Below are 20,282 nucleotides of genomic sequence, written 5' to 3' on the forward strand. Positions count from 1 at the left end.
TTTTTTCCCTTGTTTGTAAGGGAAAATTTTAATATCTTCTAAAGTTTACTATTTTACCATATATATACTTGAGTGAATTATAGAAGACAACGCTTTTACAAAGTGTAAAAAGTAGCCTGCATGTATCAGAGACGCTTAGGTTTATAGTGGACGCGATATTAGAGGACTGAGCGAGGAATTCACGTGACATAAGATTTCTCCTCTTTTCCCTCACAGGCCCTCCTGCTATGGAGCCTAAATAACAACATCAAAATGGTTTGAAGAATCTTAAATGTTTATACCAATTGGTTTACATGTACTAACAACAACAACAACAATAATTTATTTACAGATTCAGATTATATAAAGGGCTTGTCCCGCAAATAGCCACAAAGCTAGTCGAGGCGGGACAAGACGAGCACGAGAACATAATGGGAAAAAAATTACAGTAAATTACAAACACGCTGGAAAACGGAAAACTTAACTTTACATAATAATGCAGATTTAGATAAGGCTATACATCAAAATTAAAGTAAATTATATGTAATTTTTTTATTATCATTAATATTACAATAGAAAAGAGATGAAAAGGGAAAAGGAGAATCAGATTATACTGGCAAAGAGAAGGACATGGATGATCAGTTTTTCATTTGGTCAATTATCGTTTCCACTTCAATATAGGAGTCTGCAGTTTCAAGTATATCAAGTAACTTTCCTTTTAGGGATTCTTTAAAAGATTGTTTTGTACTTTTTTTTAGAGTTGCAGGTATCCCGTTCCAAATCTTGACCCCAACACGCGAGAATGCATTTCGTGTGGCATTAATGCGAGATTCCTTTGTATAAAAATGATCAGAGGTAGAGGAACACATTTTATAGGGATGAACACTAGAAATTCGAAAAAACAGATTCAAAATATTTCTTGGGGCAGTGTTTTCGTTTATATTAAACATGAGGTTGCACACGGATTCATAATACAAGAATTGTACTGGTAATATTTTTGCTTTAACAAAAAAAGGTATGGCATGGTCGTTTGTTTCAGCAAAATATATTTGCCGCAATGTGCGCTTTTGAAGAACAAGAATTTGATCAAGGAAGGTTTTACATGCATTGCCCCAAGAAATGAGACCATGAGCTATGTAAGGTACGATTAGAGACTGATAAATATTCAAGAGTGCAAGTAGGAACAATATGCCTTAACCTTGCGATTAGCCCAATTGTCTTACTCATTTTTGTTGCAACAGAATTAATACGTGTCTTCCAGGACAAATTTTCATCAATTAACAATCCATGATATTTAATGAAGACTTTACGTTCAAGAGAAACCTTTTTCGTGTTTTCATTGTCAAAAATATAGATCTGAGGTTGATAGTTGAGCTTTTTCTGGTGAGGGTGAAAAATAACATAGTTTGATTTTTTTAATATTCAAAGTAAGCTTGTTAGAAGTCAGCCAGGTATATAGGTTGTGTAATTCTTCATTTAGTATAAATTCTAGTGACTTTAAGTCTTTATGAGCAAGAAGAACATTAGTGTCATCTGCAAAAAGAAAGAATTGGAGTTTATTCGAGCATTTTTGAATGTAATTTATATAGAGCAGGAAGAGAAGTGGTCCCAGAACGGAGCCTTGGGGTACACCACAATTTATATTTAGTCTGCTAGATATACAACTGTTAACAGTAGTTTGACTGTGTACGATTTGATAAATAGGAGAAAAACCATTGATTGATAATTCCGCGGAAACCATAATAATTTAATTTATCGAGTAATATGTTATGATTAACAGTATCGAAGGCTTTTTTCAAATCAATAAGAACTCCACAAGAAAAAAGTTTTTTGTCCATATTGGTTCGAATAGATTCCACTATATCGAGAATAGCATGCTGAGTTGAGTGAGCTTGACGGAAACCATATTGAGACGAATGTAATATATTATGTTTCTCTATAAAATCTTTCATTCTATTATACATGATTTTTTCAAAAATTCTATTGAAATTTGACAATAGTGAAATTAGTCTATAATTAGAAGCGTCAGTCTCGTCATCTGTTTTAAAAATAGGTATAATTTTGGACATTTTAAGTTTTGTGGGATAGGACCCAAGAGTGACAGATGCATTGAGAATGTCTGAGAGCACTGGAGATATGATATCGCACGAGTATTTAAGAAGTTGAGTAGGACAAGAGTATAAGCCATGTGATTTGTTTTTCGGTATGGATAGGACTTGAAATTTAACTTCACATGGAGTAACAGGTTTGAAGAAAAACGAAGAATCTGGGGACTTGGACTTTCTAAGGTAATCTGTAAAGGGACGCTCGGCCGGTGGTAGTTTACCCGCTAAATTATGCCAATAGTCAAAAAATGTTTATTGAAAATATTAGGTATACGTGTGGCCACATTGGTGACGATATTGCTATTATCTGGATCCTTTAACTTGTCAATTATTTTAGAGTTTCTTTTGCGACGGTTTGGTAATCCATTTATCCATTGCCACGTTCTTTTCATATTGTTTAAATTTTCGTTGAAAAAATCGTATTGTTTAAAGCGTAATACCAAAGTTGATTTATTCCAAGTCAGTCAAAATGATGGATTCATATTAGTTCTTAAAATTGAAACGATACCTTGCATTTGGTGATCGATTTAAGTGAAAATGAACAATTCAGTTGTAACTATTAATCTATTGGGAGCTCAAGATTACCAAGTCCAAGTATGATTTGAAAATGAACTGGGTAGTTCTTCATCAATTTCTGTGTCAATGAAATTTTAACATGTTTTCTTTAATAGCAAATTGGTTAGTTGATTATTCAATTGCTACAGTGATTTTAATGTAAAAATATTAAACGTAGTGTGATTTAGACAGATTCAGAAATGTTCTGAATTTCGCTAAAATCACTAAACATAGATAAACTGTAATTTTTAAGGTTCCTTTGATTAAAATTTCTGCAATGTTAAATTAGGGTTCATTGTCCAACTCATTTCCAGTTTTATTGAGTCGAAATGAACGAAATCACTGTGAAGCTACTAAAGATAATGAAACGTACTTTCAGGAACACAACTTACAGTAAAGCAATAAGATTTCGCTTCACCATGCAATATCAAGCTGACTAGGGTCCTTTAATAGGGTATGGGCTTGATTATTCTTTTAAGTTGTTGAAAAGAGACTGAGGTAGCATGCTGTTGACCCATTGTCTCGCACAATACAGATAATAAATCCCATATACAGTTACAGCACTTGCCAATCTGACCTGGGGGAATTCAGTCAGAGTTTTGGGGGGAGGGGGAAGGTGGTGGCGTGGGAACAGTGGGGATGGGTGGCAGGTGAGAAATTAAACAGTGTTAAGGATGGTGCCTCCTTTTGCTAAGTATACTGCGCATACCTTCTGCGCATCTCCAGAAGGTCCAAGAAACTTCTTAAGGACACTGTCTACTAAAATAAACTGGCTTTTTTTGCGCAGTTTATTACTGACTACGCAGGAAAAGCAGAAACAAAGTTTGGAATGTAACTATGTAAATGACGTGTGCCCCAAATGTCGCTTCAATCGACAATTTATATCTAAATTTATGAGCCGCTTTTAAGTAGATAGAGCTATCCTGAATAATTACTGGTATGGACAAGGATATTCAATAATGTTTTTAAACATTATTGAACATCAAACAGCGACTGGGAGTGTCAGTCAATTCTGTTTTGCTATGTCCACAAAATCAACTCTAATATTATAGACAGAAGAATGGACTAGATTTTGTTTGTAAGCTGGATATTCGAGTGAAAGGACTTCTGTCATCAGACTCCGAACTGAGTGAATTCTCGCGCGGAAGATTTACGCGCCCTTTCCCCAGTCTCACCTGCTATTACCTTGCTCGTTCCAGATTTTTCGTCCGAAGACCGCGCGTTTTCTTCAGAGGGACTGACGCGCTAAAAATATACGTTGTTACCGGCCCAGACTTTCCTAACCCAGTGGGTTACTCGCACTTGAGTCCCCATCTGACAACAAAAAATTTAACCTTGCAGTTCAGAGGGTTAAAGGGAGGGGTTCACATTTCAGCGCATGTGCATGAATCTAAGTGGTTTTTTTTCTTTCTTATCAACTTTGTGGCCTTAAAAATCCCAATCACATGTACTTCAGTAACCACATTCTATAATTAGTCCAAGCAAAATGACTGATGACCAAAATTCACAGAAAATGCTAGTGGATTGTACTCGTATTGTCGATATTGAATTTAGCATTGACCCGTAGGATTTATTCGATGGTTGATGTGTTTACAGTTATTTGCATGCGAAATAACGCAATCATAAAAAATTACCACCCGAGTTACCTATTCCCTTCCGAATGGTTCATAAACAACGAATTAAATTAAACAGGCTTGGGTCATAGCGAGCAAAGGCGAAAAAGTGTTTTGATCCATGGACATGCGCAGAACCGTGAACCCCTCCCTTTAAAACAATAAGACAATCAATTAAGACAAGTGACACACTCGGACACCAACCCACGGCCTGGCAAGTACCTTACGCATGCGCACCGCCATATCACCCGGGCAGTGGCAGCCAAAACAGTGCCTGAAATCCCTCCATCCGACTGGATACTATAAATAGGCACAGTAGCTATCATGTTTATATTTTCTTTGAAAAGAAAAAATCTCAGCTTAAAAACATATTACTTCTTAAAAGTCTAAAAAAAGTAAAAAACATTCTACAAAAGTTATCGTCAACTTACATTGTTGTAGGTTTTATTTTGTAGAAACGAACATTTTTCTTAAATAAAGTGATTTTTGGACTGAAGCTGAATATGTTCAATTTTTGCAATAGAGTTAACAAAGTGTTTTGCAGCAAATCACCTCAAACGCACCTACAGTCATTATCTAGTACCACTTTCGTTTGCAGCCGGGTCAGAGTATCTCGGTGCACCCTCAAAATAGACACCACAATTCCTTCTCTCCTTCGTATCTCCAGTTTATAATTCCCAAATATTGGAGCGAGGCTTTGTCTTTCAGTAACTGTGGAGTGCATAAGAATGCCGGATATTTCTTCCATAATAGATTTCGGCCATCTTTAGTCAGTATACATTAATAGCTATTAGAGTAAGTAGCAGTTTTCCTGTCTCCGTCCCTTTAAGAAGACCCAAAGACAAAACGTTCGAGATCGGGGAACCTGCCCTCGGTCCCTGGGCAGTTTTAGATCACGAATTTGTCTTTGTCCTGAGACTCGTCATCATCATCACCATAATCGTAATCATCCACGCCCACCCTTTTCTGTCTCAGCTAAGCTGAGTGAGCCCCCTTTCCTTTATCTCGCAATCAAGTTAACCCGGTCCACCCTAACCAGGACTTAAAACAACTTTGTTACATCAATCTATAATATTAGATGTCAACGCAAATTTAAAATCAAATTTCGTATATCCATTACCACTCCGGTGGACAAGTTCTATTACAAGATGCACTTTCTTATGAAAAGCTGTGTTAATAAGAAAATAGCGTAGATGAGAAAAAGTACGCGCAAGCATTTAGCTTAATAAATCTTGCTATCAGCCAACTAACAAAACAAAACTTAAAAAATTCTTCACATATTCTAAGGTCACAGGATTAAGTGGAAATCAATGGGTGCACTAAATCCTGGTATCTTTCTTGGAACTCGTAAAACAACATCTTACATGTTGTATTGTTTGGATACTTTCATCCAACATTCGCCTTGGTTGTCCTTTTGTAGCACTTTCTTTAAAATGTTGACCTTTCTTTATTGGGCTCAATGTTCTTATCAAAAACTGTCCACTTTAAATGGGATAAAAAAGATCGAGTACACGTGAGCAAACAGGTTAAATAAACCTTATACATTGTCACGCAACTGAAAAAATAAAACTTCTCAAAAAAACTCAACACATTTAGAGGTCAGAGGGTTAAGTAAAGATTGGCTACCAAAATAGCATTAGGTTTTTCCGTTTCTCGAAATCCCGCAAACAATAGATGGGCGTGTTTCAGCAAATCCTGATTTTCGCAATCTACGGTGCGAATTTGCGATGGAGTCTCTCCTGAAAAACCTAAAAGAACACGTTACATGTTCAATTTGTTTGGATACTTTTACCGAACCCAAGACAATAACATGTCTGCACACCTTCTGTTGTGAGTGTTTGAAGAGGCACGCTCTAACAACCCAACAACATGGAAAATTTCGCTGTCCTGAGTGCCAGGCCCAAGTTGACGTCCCTGACAGCTTCGATAAATTGCCGACAGGTTTTCTACAGAATAGTTTGCTAGGTGTTCTCGCCGTGCAGCAGAGTGGCGATGGAAGCGAGATTAATTGCGGCAACTGCAGGAAAAAGAGCGCTGAGACAAGCTTTTGCTTCGAATGCGGAAAATTCATGTGCCCCGACTGTGTAAACGCACATGAACGTCTAAGAAATGTCGCGTTTGAAGGACACAAAGTCAGACCAATAAAACGCTTTGAAGCCCAAGACTACGAGGCTCTTCTAAAGCGACAATCGTTTTGCTCTCAGCAGTACCATGAGCGAGAGGTAACGAGGTTTTTTTGCATCGATTGCCAGACTTGTGTGTGCCAGGTTTGTGTTGTGACAGATCACAAGAATCATGCTGTTGATCCGCTTGACAAAGCAGCTGATGCCGAGAAAGCTGACGTCATGGCTTTCGCCGAGTTAATCAAACTAAAGAGCAAAGTCTGTAGCGATGTGCTTCTTGATGAGTTTGAGCAAGCGGCTGTTGATCTGGAAACTAACTCCATAGCCGCTAAACGGAAAGTTTTCGAAACAGCCGAACAAATGATCACCAAGATTCGAGAACGCCAGCGGGAGGCCATCACCACGATCGAGAACACGCGAGTGTTGAGAAATGAGAAATTAAACGCCGCTAAGACACAAGTACAGTCGTTGGTCAAACAAATGAACCAAGCAGTCGAGTTCGCGAGCAACTTAGTTCGGAGAAGCTCAAGTTCAGATATCATGCAAAGCAAGGAAAACTTAATAAAGCGATTTGTAGATCTTAACAAGATCCCGGTCCCAGTTCTTCCGGTTAGCTCGTTTCTGAAGTTTGTGTCGACTGCCGAACCAGAGAATTTGACCCTCGGTGTCACTGTAATCAGCGGACCAGTTGTAGAAGGACTGACTCAAGATTTCCAAGCTGGAGTAGAAACAGAGTTAGTCATCTCTCCAAACCTAATTAATGAAGATCAAGGAACATTTCACGTTGAAGTTCTCGTGGAACCCGTTGAACAAGTAGGAAGTATGACGACTTTCCAACGAGAAGATGGAAATTTCCTGGTGAAGTTTACTCCTAAAGTTCCTGGCACGTACAACATTAAAGTGACTATAAACGGAGAAAATCTTCATCAGAGTCCTTTCACTGTCCAGGTGAAGGAACGACGGCTTGAAATTGTGGGCGAGTTGGATTTAAAAGGAGAAATTCTTCAAAGTCCGTATGGGATTGCTGTGAACAGTAAAGGGCTAATTGCTGTAACTGACAGGGATGGTCATTGTATCCTGACCTTCGATAAGGAAGGAAAGTATCTGAGAAAATTTGGTAGCAAAGGAGGAAATGCTGGGCAGCTCAACCATCCAAATGGTGTAACATATCTTATTGACGACCATATTCTAGTGGCGGATCAGTTCAATCACCGCATTCAGCAGTTTAATGTACACACGGGGAACTTTGTGAAAGCTTTTGGAAAGAAGGGAACAAGAGAGGGCGAGTTGCGGAATCCAAGAGGTGTTTGTATGGACGATGAAGGACGCGTTGCTGTAGCCGACTATAGCAACAACAGAATTCAGGTCTTCACAAAGGATGGTGAACCAGTGTTTACATTTGGAGATAGCGGCTCAGAAAAACTAAGCTGTCCCACTGGGTGTATTTTCCATCAAAACATATTCATTGTTTGTGACAAAGAGAACAACTGTTTAAAAATCTTTGATCGTTCAGGGAAGTTTCTTCGTAAGATTGGAGAACAAGGTAAAGGTGACGGACAGTTGAACAGGCCCTGGGGTCTGTGTGTTGAGAAATGTGGCGATCATCACAACATTCTTGTTTGTGATAGTAACAATAATCGAATTGTCCAGTTTCCAGTGGAAGGTTCTTTTTCTGGAAAAAGTGTTTCGAGGCTACTAGATCCCACTGGAACAGCTACAACACCAGACGGCCGAATTCTGGTAACCGATTTTAAAGCGGAGAAAATATACATCCTAAAATAAATAGGAAAATGGACTCAAGAATTTTATTAGGAGAGTACGTTTAAACCTCCGCTTTTATGCATGCACAGTAATGCGAGACAAAGGAAAAGTCGAAAGGGGCGGGAAAAAAGTCGACAAAGAAAAAGTAGGAAGGAAAGAGAAGAAGAGCATTCCCCATCCCGCTTTCTGCCCCTGGGTCTGTGAAGATGGTAAAAAATTATAGCCAAAAAAGTGCTAAATCTGACAAAAAAAAAAGTTCTTTTGAAGCATTGAATTTGTATTTACATAACTGGGTACTGATATCGATGGCCTAGTAATTCGGACAGAGATGTTTGTTTGTTTATACAATGACCAGTATTTGCTTCATATGAGGGTCATATGAATTTGGATGCCCTGAAAAATGACTATATATAAGGGACGGACCATTGCTTTTTGGAGGGGGGGGGGGGGGGAAGGAATTTTTTTAAAGACAGACCATATTTTTCTGTATCATTGTTTATGCAAACAATTTTTTCTTGCTGCATCTTCCTGCTGACAAAAAAGTAATGATCCGTCCCTAAATTAAAATGGATTGGCAGACATTTAACAAACTGTGAAAAGTTAGCATTATATGCCTGAAAGCTTTTCGTAAAACGATGAAATAAAGTGCTTCAAAAATTTGCACATGCAGATTTAACTAAATAATCTCAATTTCTGTATGTTTAAAACAGCATACTAGTCATTTAGAGACGTAGAAACATTTTACATTCAAATTTTTCTAAGCCTGGAATGCTAAATATATACATGAAGGAATAATGTGCAAAATAAACAAAGATTCAACGATGACCAACTTATAACATGGCATGGCTATATGTCCATTTATGATTTAGAATAACTATTTCTAGAAGCATTTTGTACCACTAAAGTTTTATTCTTGATTTAGCGAAATGGCAAAGTTGTTTCTTCTATTTGATCTTTGTTTATATTTTAGTATTGACGTTGTTTAAAAATACGATTTAAAAGGCTATGTTATTCATATAGACTGTTAGCTGTAGTACATATTATAGTGCTCAGTTTTTCGTCAGTCAAATCTACCCAAAAATGGGTAGTTAGTTTTGATTAAACGTTTAACATTATAGCTAGAGTTCGCTGTTGATTATTTCCTTTTCTCGTCATCTTGTAACCAATTTTCAAGGGGGAAAATAGACATCTTAAAATAAATAGGAAAATGCAAACAGGGACTTTTTTTAGTTCAAAGTTAGGAGACTGTTTAAATTTCCGCCTGTGTACATGTACAGAAGTGTACCTCTTGATACATAGGCGCAATACAGTTTTTGTTTTTGAAGAGAAATAAGTGGTTTTATATAACCATCATCTGGGACCAAGGAGCAAATAGTGCGAATGAGGAAAAAGTCGAGACGGGCGGGAAAGTTCGACGAAGAAAAATTAGGGGGGGAAAGTAAGAGCTTTTGCTTTCCACTTTTTTTTCGTCCAATTCTTTTCTTGCCCGTCTCAATCTTTTTCCTCTTCCCTATTGTCTGCCCCGGGGTCTCCAAAGAGGGCTTATAGCCCAAAATATGCAAAACCTAAATGAAAAAGTTATCTAGCATTGGATTTGTACTTACATAGCTGTGTATTGATATCAATGGCCTAGTAATTGGGAAATAGATGTTTGTTTGTTTTGTTTATAATGACCAGTATTAGTTTTAAATCAGGGCCATATGAGATTTGGATTCTCTGAAAAATGACTTTATATGAATTAAAAATTGATTGGCAGACAGCCAGTTAAAGTGATTAACTTGATTTTTATTACAAACTATGAAAAGTGAGCGATATATACCCGAAAGTGTCATTCAGCTTCAAGGTTTTGGTAAAATGACAAAATGAAATGCTTTAAAAAATTGTACTTATTTGAACAGACAAAGTTATGTGGATAATCTCATTTCATATGGTTAAAACAGGATACTAGTCACTTAAAGACGTCAGGAACATTTCACTTTCAAATTTTGTCTAGACTGGAATGCTTAGTATATACATGAAGTAACAATTTACAAAATAAACAAAGATTCAACAATTACCAGCCTATTACAGGGCATGGTTATACATCCATTATAATTTAAAATAACTATTTCTAGAAATATGTTGCACCACTTAAACGTTTTGTACTTGATTTAGAAAAATGGCATAGTTGTTTCGTCCGATTGATCTTTGTTTATATTTTAATATTGACATTGTTTTTAATTTGATTTAAATTTAAAAGGCTATGTTATTCATATCGACTGTTAACTGTATTACATATTATAGAATTCAGTTTTTTGTCAGCCAAATCTTCCTAAAAATGGGTGAATGTAATTTTCAAGTTAGTTTTGATTCAACGTTTTAAGTTCTATCTAGAGTTTATTGTTAATTATTTCCTTTTTGTGGTCGTCATCATCATCATCATCATCATCACCATCATCGCCAGTCCTTGATGTGCCACGTGCCGCACAGGGCACAATATAATCAACGCCAGGACAAGTCAGGAGAATTGAGGAATTTATCAATATACAGATAAATAATTTATAGCCTTCAAGTTTAACCAATTCGTCCAAAGTGCAACTATAAGTAGCATAATTAATATAGACTTTCTTTTAATTATGGATTTCATGTTGTATATGATTCTCCGTTTAATTCAGCAGTTGTAGTGTACAGTGGTTACACTCATTACACTCGGGACATTTGATCGAATGAGCTTGAGTGAGTGCATGAGTGTTGAGTTCATGTCAAGCCGACATGTTGGAATACATGTGCTGAATTTTAAGCCTTTGTGATAACACAACTGCATCGTGTTCATGTTTTCTTTCTTTATTTCTTATATCGGTAACATCACCAAAAAAATCACCGGAAAGTTTACATAAATCAGAACAAAATCCGTCTGATTCAATGACATTCAAGAATCAGCCTACAGTGTGTGGACACACTGGTCAGGTATGTGGGCAAGAGAAGACTTAATGGCAGAATAAGCAGACCTGCTTCGGAATCTCCAAGTGGATCGGATGCAGATTCTGTAACCTCTTGCTGCTTTCTTATCTATTTGTTTATTTCAAGCACATTTTGATTCTTTTTTAGGGAGGGGGTGGGGTGGGGGAGTTTATAGAGAGAGGGGGCCTTATTTGATTTAGCAACATATACTGTATTCTATATGTTGATTTAGCAACATATAGAATACCTTTTGTATTCTGACGGGATTACCCCAGTTAAATAAAGGTTTACTACTAAACAAAAGAGGAAACTTAGCAGCTTAGAGTTACAATAAAATAATGTCGAATGAGATGTATAATGTTTCAAGCAAATTTAATTTGATTAGTATAATGATCTGAAGTGTTACATTCATGCTTATGGTCATTATTGTAATGCCACTGTTGTTTAATAATTTGGTTGTGAAGGAAAAAGGGGGGAGGGAAAACGGGAAGGGGCCTTTGCAAGTTTCTTCCTCTAAAAGGGGGGCTTATTAGACAGGAGGGCTTAACAACCGTCTTCCTCTTATTAGAAAAGTGGGTCTTACAGACGATTATTTACAATATATATTAGTTAAGAGGTCTCTACTACAACTGTATGAAAAGTACAAAAGAATATAACACGAAACAAACATTCACTCTGTTTTAATCTTTTATGCAACAATTATTTGAGTCATCATGTAATGCTTCTCCTCACTTCTCAGAAGTGACAACTTCTTTCGTTATGAGACCAGTAAAGTTCATATAACACTTCAAATGTTTGATCTCCAACAAAACGAATCACCATGGTCAAACTGTAACAAATCTATTATCCAGGTAATGGTGAGTAATTTAACAGGAACATGGAGGCATTCCTTTAATAATGATATAAAATTAAAACCATGGACGAAAAACACAACATTTGAAAGGAAGCCGTCAGCTACATCACTTCCTCTCACTTTTACACTGTAAGTGATTCTCTTTTTCATCAATTCTTATGCAATTAGTAAATTTTAAAAAGTAAAACAATCTGTTTCCATGGCCACTCTAGGTTAAACTCGGCAGAGCGTTAAACCCTTTGAGTTATTCCTAACCATCCATTTCTCAGAGTCAGAATCAGTATCATCATATGATGTGCTGCCATCATCTTCATTCTCTGAAGTTTGGCTCTCCTCTGAATATTCATGACTCTGTTGTTGTTCTTGAAGTTGCTTTTTATGCTGTTTTCTTTCTTCTTTCAGTTGTTGCTGAATCTCTTCTTTTGTGAGAAATCTTTTATTGCAATGCTTATTGATTGATGTTCTTTTCTCTCTTCTTTTCATCCGTACCTGAGACCTTTTCTTCACGTGACAGCATTTTGAGCACTGATTACCAGAAGGTACAATCACCTTACAATCTGACGAAAATGCCCTGTTTTGAGGCAGAGCATCAGTTTCACTCAGTGATTTCAAAATGCCAATTTTGTGTGGCACTAATGGTACAGGGGAATCTTCAAGGAAGCGACATCCAAGACAAATTGCTGAACTTTCCACAAACTCCACCAACGTTTCCACTTGCTCTTTAACTGGCAAATCCCCAAGGATTTGCTGAAATTGAAACTGTTTCAAACTGACTTCATTTCCATGAGATTTGATATAACAAACCATCCCATTCTCTCCAGACAACTCGATCAATATTTCAGTATAAATTCTTTGGTTTTCAAATTCCCAGCTCTCAGGGTGCACAAGACTGATCTTGTTTTCATTGTCAACAATTCTAAACCAGCCATTTGGCAGGCTTAAAGAATTCTGTTTCACCATGTCCTGAAAATCAAGCCTTAAATTGCTGTCAGAGGAGTGGACTGGATGTTGCTTGCAAGCAACATTCAAGAAAAACATTTTCTGTGCAGTCCTGGGTCCTCTTTTAACCTTCTTCACTCTTTTATTCCATAAATCACTGAGCACAGAACACAAAGGAACTTTACTAAAATGAAGACTTATCTGTAAGCGTTCATTCTCTTTTTCACCATGTTCCAAAATATCAGTTGCTGCAACCAGACTTCCTTCTGAAAAGGTGTAGTTCTTCAAGACCCTGTTAAAAACACAATGATGCCCTTAAAATGACTTAATGTATTACAAAATTTGTCTCAGAACATTCAGGAATAAAAACATTTTAAAATGATAAGTGATTGCTATCATGTAAAATTTACTGCTGATGTAATGTTTAAAAAAGAGCAGGAGTGTTTTATCCGGTTTAAAACCACTTGGCCGTGCCTCGTGGTTTTAGACCCAATAAAACACATGCTGCAAGTTTTTTGAACAGCTTCAAAACCATTCCTGGAAAAGCGTGTGTCAATAGAGTTCATAACAATTATGCTTTAGTGAACGTTGGAAATTAGCATACAAGAAAACACCGCATACTAATGAGGAGTGTTTTATCAGCTGATAAAACACCACATACTAATGAGGAGCTGATAAAACACTGCGTACCAATAAGGAGGAGGTTTATATAAAGTTAATGCACGTGATGTATTATCAACCATTTGATAGGTCAATGGACTTTTTGAACAATTCTTTACACTAGTGCATGATAATATTTTGCTACTAAAAAGAGATTACTTAAGGCATTAAAGGAGTAAAAAAAGAGGAGCTTCAAATACAAAGTCAGTCCAAGGACCCAGAAACATCACTGGCATAAGTGCAGATTTTACGATCTTGAAGAACATAAGAATGACAAAAAGAGCCTGTACCCTATAGATGGTTTCTGAAGCAAAAACTTGGTGCTGACCGAAAGGTTTACATTGGGTGTCCAGCAATCCTCAAATATATCAATAACAATACTTATCATAAAACCATTGGGAGCAAAGAACTAACAAAGTTAAGTGTGAAAGGAGACGGGCAAAAAAATACATGTAAAATGACACAACTGTAAACAATGAGAACTGTGATTTCACCTCATGAGTAATTTATGGAATGACTTTCTACCCATTTCTGGAGTAAAAGGACTTCAATAGGCAATGTTTTTTTGGCTAGAGCGAGTGTTCAACAAAGTTTTGGAAACAATTTTGGTAAGTAGGGGACAAACATAGGCATATTGTTGTCTATTTCAACTCAAAGTCCAAAACTATTAACTTAATTTGTATGCCAAACTTCAGCAAAAAAGAGCCAATTCAACATTCTTTTAATGCGTTATTGATCTCATACAAAATTTGCATAAGAACGTGCTAATTTCGTTTTGCGGCTCCATTTCGTCTGCGGTTTCAAGTTACGATCTGAAAGGTCAATTTGTCTCCCTGCCCTGCTAATGCTTATTTTGTCCAAGCTATTCCGATTCATTAGGAAAACTATCGACTAAAATAACTAGACTGAATGATTACCATGAGAAATATTGATTGAGTAGAACTATTAAAATCGATAATCCTTTTGATCTCCTACAAATTTGCATAGGAACGAAAACATGACATATGCAAATTTTAAAAATGAAAATACATTTTTGCATTGCCGGACTTATTCCAACAATTTAGATTTAAAATCTTCAGCGAAGCTAATGGTAAAGTTTAATGTCAATGACCACAGGTAAATATAAAACACAACAATTATTTCAGTATCAAGAGCTTTTTGGCAAACTCTACCGGTGAAATTGAACAGCACGCGCGTTCTTCGATAACGCATGTTTTCTCCTCGTGTAGGCAGTTCTTGATATTTCTAAAATGTTCACATCAAACTGATTTTTGAGGCGTTCTTTTGAAATAAAACTTTTCCAGAGGGGGGTGGGGGTATATTCTGTATTTGAGGAATTTCCGAAGGGGTGGGGGGGTTAAAAAAATACCTTGAAAATGGAAAATCCTGGGGGGTGGGGGGGTCCTATGTGAAATTCCCTCCGTGGTGGGGGTATGGATATTTTCTGGAACTACACATTGAATAAAACAACAAAACAACAAAACAACAAAATAAGCATTAGCAGGGCAGGGAGGCAAATTGACGTTTTAGATCGTAACTTGAAACCGCAGACGAAATGGAGCCGCAAAACGAAATTAGCATGTTCACGTTCTTATGCAAATTTTGTATGAGATCAATAACACATTAAAAGAATGTCAAATTGGCTCTATTTTGTTGAATTTTGGCATAGAAATTAAGTTAATAGTTTTGGACTTTGAGTTGAAATACTTTGGACAAAATAAGTTTTAACACGGGTCAGTTTTGACAAACCATGATAGTTGACCTCGGGAATTGACCTTTGCCCGTAACTTTACACAGCATGCAAAAATAACAAACAAATATTTCAATGTTTTATGTAAAATTGGGGCTTTCACTTTATAGCCATACAAAAGTTTCCCTTTTAAACATTGATACAAATTCAATTGTTGCCAGTGAACAATATTTTTCTACGCTTAAAGTTTCAAAAACAACAGTTTTATAATAACTGAGTCACGCAACGCAGACATAGATTTCTTGTCTCACTTGGACTACTTCGCTTACAAAGGCTTTTCGGAGAAGGGAAACATGTTTTTAATGTTACAAGGGTTTCTTTAAAACAGTTAAACAAAGTAACGTCTTCAAGAAAGATCTACGAACTTGCTAAATTGGTAAGTTACAATTTTGAACAACTATGTCTGACATGAACGTGAAGTTGACCCTCTGGAAACTTATCCAACCATTCACCCCTCCTCCCCTCTGGAATTTCCTGGGCCATTGCCCCCCCCCACCCCTCTGGAATTTCCAATTCCCTCCGTGGTGGGGGTATGGATATTTTCTGGAACCACACAATACTGTAAACTGCTGCTTATAAGTCCACCAGCCACTTACAAGCCTCCCTCCCTTCCCCCCCCCCCCCCCCGGTTACAGGCCCATCTACCTGTAAACCACAAAATACATCCGATTATAAGCCCCCCCCCCTCTAGCTTTCCTTGTTTTAAATGATATTAAGTTCTTTCACAGAATTCTGTACTTCTTCAAATATAAATTTGGAATAATTAGTGCGGAACAATAAGTTTATTACTCCCTTTGTATTATCTACTCTTTATATAACTGCCGTAATAACTTTATTGTAAAATTCCATTAAAGTAACTTTTTTTCAATGCTTTACTGGACACATAGTATTAGTGTACACTTTTTGTTCCAAATATTGAAATGAATTTTTTAATTAAGCTTTGAAACATCATAATAAATTTTATTATGATGTTTCAAAGCTTAATTAAACAAGATGCCTGCTATACTGGCATTACGCGTGATGCTGGGGATGATTCATTTATTCCAACTGTATGCTTCGCCGATTGATAAAACTATCCTTGCTAATGGAATAGTTTGAGTCACGACGATCGCGTTACGTTGTTTTCCGTGTGTTACGCGACTCAGACTATCAGCGGAAATTTGTCAAATTCCATTACGATAACGTAAGGTTCTCAATGACCTCTTTTCTGTCTCGCGTCGTGGCCTAAGACTGTCAAACAAAGCACGATTCCTTCACTAAGAACTCACCAATTTCCACCGTTTTACGTGTCGGGTGCTTCTTAGAAGTTATTCTTTCGATTTACCGCTTCAAAATGGTGAAATTTCCCTTTGAAAACGGCACACTTGAGTCCAGAACATGTTAAAACAATATGGCGCGACTTAATCCGTCTTTAATAAATATATCAAATGATGCATTGACGTCACACAGGTAAGGGTGAGTGGGTCCCCTCCCTCGCGATATAAGCGACAAGAATGGATTTTGATTGGCCTGCTGTTGTTGAAGACAATCAGAACAATACATCCCGAGTAGGAGAGGGGAGAGTTTAATGAATAAATTAATGTACCGGTTTGCAGCTACGAGGAAGAAAAAAAAAAAAAAGAAAAAAAAGAAATCGACCCGTTTTTAGACACGGTATGCCCCCTAAGGGCATCCCGCGTAAAAAGCAGTAAATAGAAAACATATTTCGGTCAACACTACTATCGCTCGTTTTGAAAACTCTTTTTTTCCTGGTTATAAAACACCTCGGATATAAGCCTCTCCTTTTATAAGCCCATTTAAAACCCCTTACGAAGTTGTATAAGCCCAGGGCTTATAAGCAACAGTTTACAGTATTTGACACATACAGACCGATGGTCTATCCACAGATAACCCCATCTCTACGATTTGAGTTGACTTTTGTAACGTAAACACCAGCGTCATGTAATTTAGGCATCAACACAACCATTGTATAATAATGAGTTTATATGGGGAAAAAGTATTATATTTGAAGGCAGAATTTTTCACCTGAACTCCTTTGTAGTTCCTTTTGTGTCCTGTGTGGTTTTTGGGGATGATTTGAATTGATTTGTATAGAGTTTTAGTTCCAAAGCTGAAAGGTATATATAAATTTATTGTATGTATACAGAGAAGCCATTGGAACTGAAAGTCAAACTCAATGAAATCACTTCAAATTGACCAAAAAACCACAAAGGACACAAAAAGAACTACAAAAGAGTTAATGTGAGAAAATTTTATTGAAAAATCGTTCCTAAATTTGCTCTCAAATACGATACTTTTTTCCCCATACAAACCCTTATAATTTCGCTATTATGTAATGGTCATCTTGATGCTCAATTTACTTGAAGCTGGCATTTATGTTACAAAGGTCAACACAAATCGTTCAGTTGGGTGACCTGTGGTCTATCTTTGGAGCTCACATCCACCACTAAAACAGGCTCAGATATGCATGACCTAGATGAAGGCCAGAGAAGCTATTTCAAAAGTATTTAAGCTTAATTTTAACTGTAAAACGTTCTACGTTGCTACGACTTAATAAACACTTTTAGGCACAGTTTAACGTAGTAAATTTGTGCAGCCTTACCACAACTTCCATTGTAGACTTGTCAACTGAAAATCACCATTACCCTGTTTCTTTCGCTTTGCGTTTGTAGCGAGGTCTTCCTTATCACCTTGTTCTCCACTGTTAGCTTCTTCCAGACTCCTCTTTGGACCGTCAACTGAAGACATTCCGCGGCAGATTCTGAACTCCTACTAGTCCGTCTTTGCAAGGCTCCCTACAGTCGATTCAAAATGGCCGCCACATCAAAGTCGGTGTTGATCGGACTGCGCCGAAAGGGTTCCTGGGATAGGAAAGTCTACACCAGTCCCTTCTCACCGCGTTCTTTCTCTTTGCCACCATCTTGAACAGTGAGCGTCTTGTAATTCAACATGGTAAGTTAAGAGAAACATTTCCCGAGACTGCTTTCGATAAAGGATTTTTTATATCTTCAGATGATTAAAGGAGGGTTTAAGTGATAGGATTGACTAACGATGGCCATCGGATGGCCAACGAAAGTTGGCGGAATTTTGTGATCGCTGAGTTGTATTTTGCTTTCACTAGCCTTCCCACAAGAGTTTTCAAATCAAGAGAAAGCTGGGTAAGAAGATGAAGCAGAACAGGCCCATTCCCCAGTGGGTAAGACTTAGGACTGGAAATACCGTCAGGTAAGTTTCCCTGGAGCTACTTTTGCTCATGGGTCAAATTTAAAATTTCCAAACAAGTCAAGTGTTAAGCAGAAATTTTGTTTCTCACTCACTCATGTGTCACTGTTTACAGCAAAACCTACCTTCCACTCTTAGATCCTATTAGACTGAACTGTGGGAAGAGAATGGCAAAATGTCCTTGTGTGTCTGACTAGCATGACTCCTAATAACACTACTCTGGATTATACCTGGTTGCCAGTCTAAGTTATTTTTATACTGTAAACAACCAAGAGAATCCAAATTGTTGATTATGGCAAGATTTTCCTACAGCCCCCTACCTTTATTACGTATTCCTTTTGTGACTGCTCTTTGTGTAAGAGGGTTTGTATGACATTGATGCATGTATAATCAATGTATGGGGCTGTATGGAAATCTTTCCGAAATTTCTGTGGAAGCGATTCTTAAATAATTCAGGTATCTCACTGGTCACACAAGGACTTTTGCTGTCCTCCCTTGTCACTGCCTTGCCACACAAGTCCATTAATTCTTCTGTGTGTGGTGTACCACACAGTCAGATTCCTTGATAGCTCAGGTACTTAGATTAAGATTATATTCTCCATATTCACTCTGTACCAAGCTTTAATTTAGCAGCGTGCTCTTCAGTTAATCCTCAAAATATTTTCCCCCCTGCAATACATTAACCATACCCTGCAGTGTATAGGTGTCCATAAAACATGATTCTTTGTGTGTCTGCCTTGGAAACATCCACTTAGTTGGTGCAGCATATAGGTTGTTATGCCATCATTTGCATGTGTGGCCACATCACCAAAAAAAAAACCAACAACAACAACAACAACAACAACTGCAGCAACTGGTAATCAGAAACTTTTTTTTTAACCCTGCAATCTTTCTCATTCTCTCACCGGTTTTTACTTCTCTCTTTTGTTTTAACTTGATGACATTTTATCTTTGGTGATCATTTCCCTTAGCAAGTAGATGCTGATTACTGCTGGGTCATAAAGGTTTACAACCAATAAGTTAGTCAGTGCAAATTCTGATGGTCATCCCTGCTTTCCCATTAATCTTAAATGCATTAATTTTCCAAGAGAGAAACTTGAGAAATCAGCAGCACTCATTAGGGCATAAAACGTTTTCACAACTTTTAAGATAACCAGTGGTTTTGTTTCTGATTATAGGTATAATGCGAAGAGACGCCACTGGCGCCGTACCAAGTTGGGGCTGTAGACAGAATAGCAAGATTGTCCTTATCAAGTTTACTATTGTAGTGTATTCAAATGGCACCTAACAGTATAAACTACTGTTATTTCTGTGCAAAACCGATTAAAACTTGTGGACTTGTTCTCATTTAGACTGTTTCATTGTTTCTATTGTAGTGAAATGGTTCACTTGGAGAGTAGACAGTTTCATGGTCATAGCAGCCAATGATGTAAAGGATGTTGGCAGCCTCTTTGTTACTCTCTGTAGCTCTGCATTCTGTCTCTGAGATCAGCTGGGACATGTAATTGGATGAAAATTGGTTGAAACAGCTCTCAACACTAAGTGAACAGCTTAGGGGGGGAGACCAAGAGAACAGTATGTAATAACAAGGTGTTCATATTAAGCGGGTGTCTGTACAGTGGGTTTTGGCTGTAGAATCTCTCTCTAGATTTATATGATAAGAATACTAAACAGAAATATACTAGCATCCGGCAACCTTGCCGGCTTTGCTGCTGAGTTCATGTAAACCTTTCCCATGACTTGTTTGGCTTACAATGGCTCTTTCTGCCTACTACTCCAGTT

The 20,282-nt window shown here is 37.3% G+C and overlaps 2 protein-coding genes and 1 long non-coding RNA gene across 3 annotated transcripts; 2 read left to right on the top strand and 1 right to left on the bottom strand.

Annotated features, from left to right (window-relative positions):
• Nucleotides 1-3,762: 3,762 nt before the first annotated feature.
• LOC146482602 (E3 ubiquitin-protein ligase TRIM45-like) lies at nt 3,763-9,259 on the top strand. Its single transcript, XM_085107015.1, has one exon. The coding sequence runs from the start codon at nt 5,980-5,982 to the stop codon at nt 8,155-8,157; it is 2,178 nt and encodes a 725-aa protein (XP_084963141.1). The 5' UTR covers nt 3,763-5,979; the 3' UTR covers nt 8,158-9,259.
• A 2,490-nt stretch (nt 9,260-11,749) lies between these two features.
• Nucleotides 11,750-18,126, bottom strand: LOC146482603 (uncharacterized). The gene is made up of 2 exons (XM_085107024.1): nt 17,881-18,126; nt 11,750-13,160 (listed from the first exon to the last, which is right to left on the bottom strand). The coding sequence occupies exons 1-2, from the start codon at nt 18,024-18,026 to the stop codon at nt 12,143-12,145; spliced, it is 1,164 nt and encodes a 387-aa protein (XP_084963150.1). The 5' UTR covers nt 18,027-18,126; the 3' UTR covers nt 11,750-12,142.
• A 58-nt stretch (nt 18,127-18,184) lies between these two features.
• Nucleotides 18,185-19,847, top strand: LOC146482604 (uncharacterized). The gene is made up of 3 exons (XR_014864098.1): nt 18,185-18,230; nt 18,400-18,503; nt 19,679-19,847. It is a non-coding gene; the product is annotated as an uncharacterized LOC146482604 (long non-coding RNA).
• The last annotated feature ends 435 nt before the right edge of the window (nt 19,848-20,282 follow it).

This window comes from Pavona decussata, unplaced genomic scaffold (assembly GCF_977016875.1).
Source record: "Pavona decussata unplaced genomic scaffold, jaPavDecu1.1 SCAFFOLD_45, whole genome shotgun sequence".
NCBI classification, from domain to species: domain Eukaryota; kingdom Metazoa; phylum Cnidaria; class Anthozoa; order Scleractinia; family Agariciidae; genus Pavona; species Pavona decussata.

Coding starts and splice junctions, on each gene's coding strand:
- LOC146482603 (XM_085107024.1), bottom strand. CDS start 18,026: ATGTCTTCAGTTGACGGTCCAAAGAGGAGTCTGGAAGAAGCTAACAGT. Junction 13,161..17,880: donor AGTCTACAATGGAAGTTGTG/GTAAGGCTGCAC, acceptor TGTTTTTAACAG/GGTCTTGAAGAACTACACCT.
- LOC146482602 (XM_085107015.1), top strand. CDS start 5,980: ATGGAGTCTCTCCTGAAAAACCTAAAAGAACACGTTACATGTTCAATT.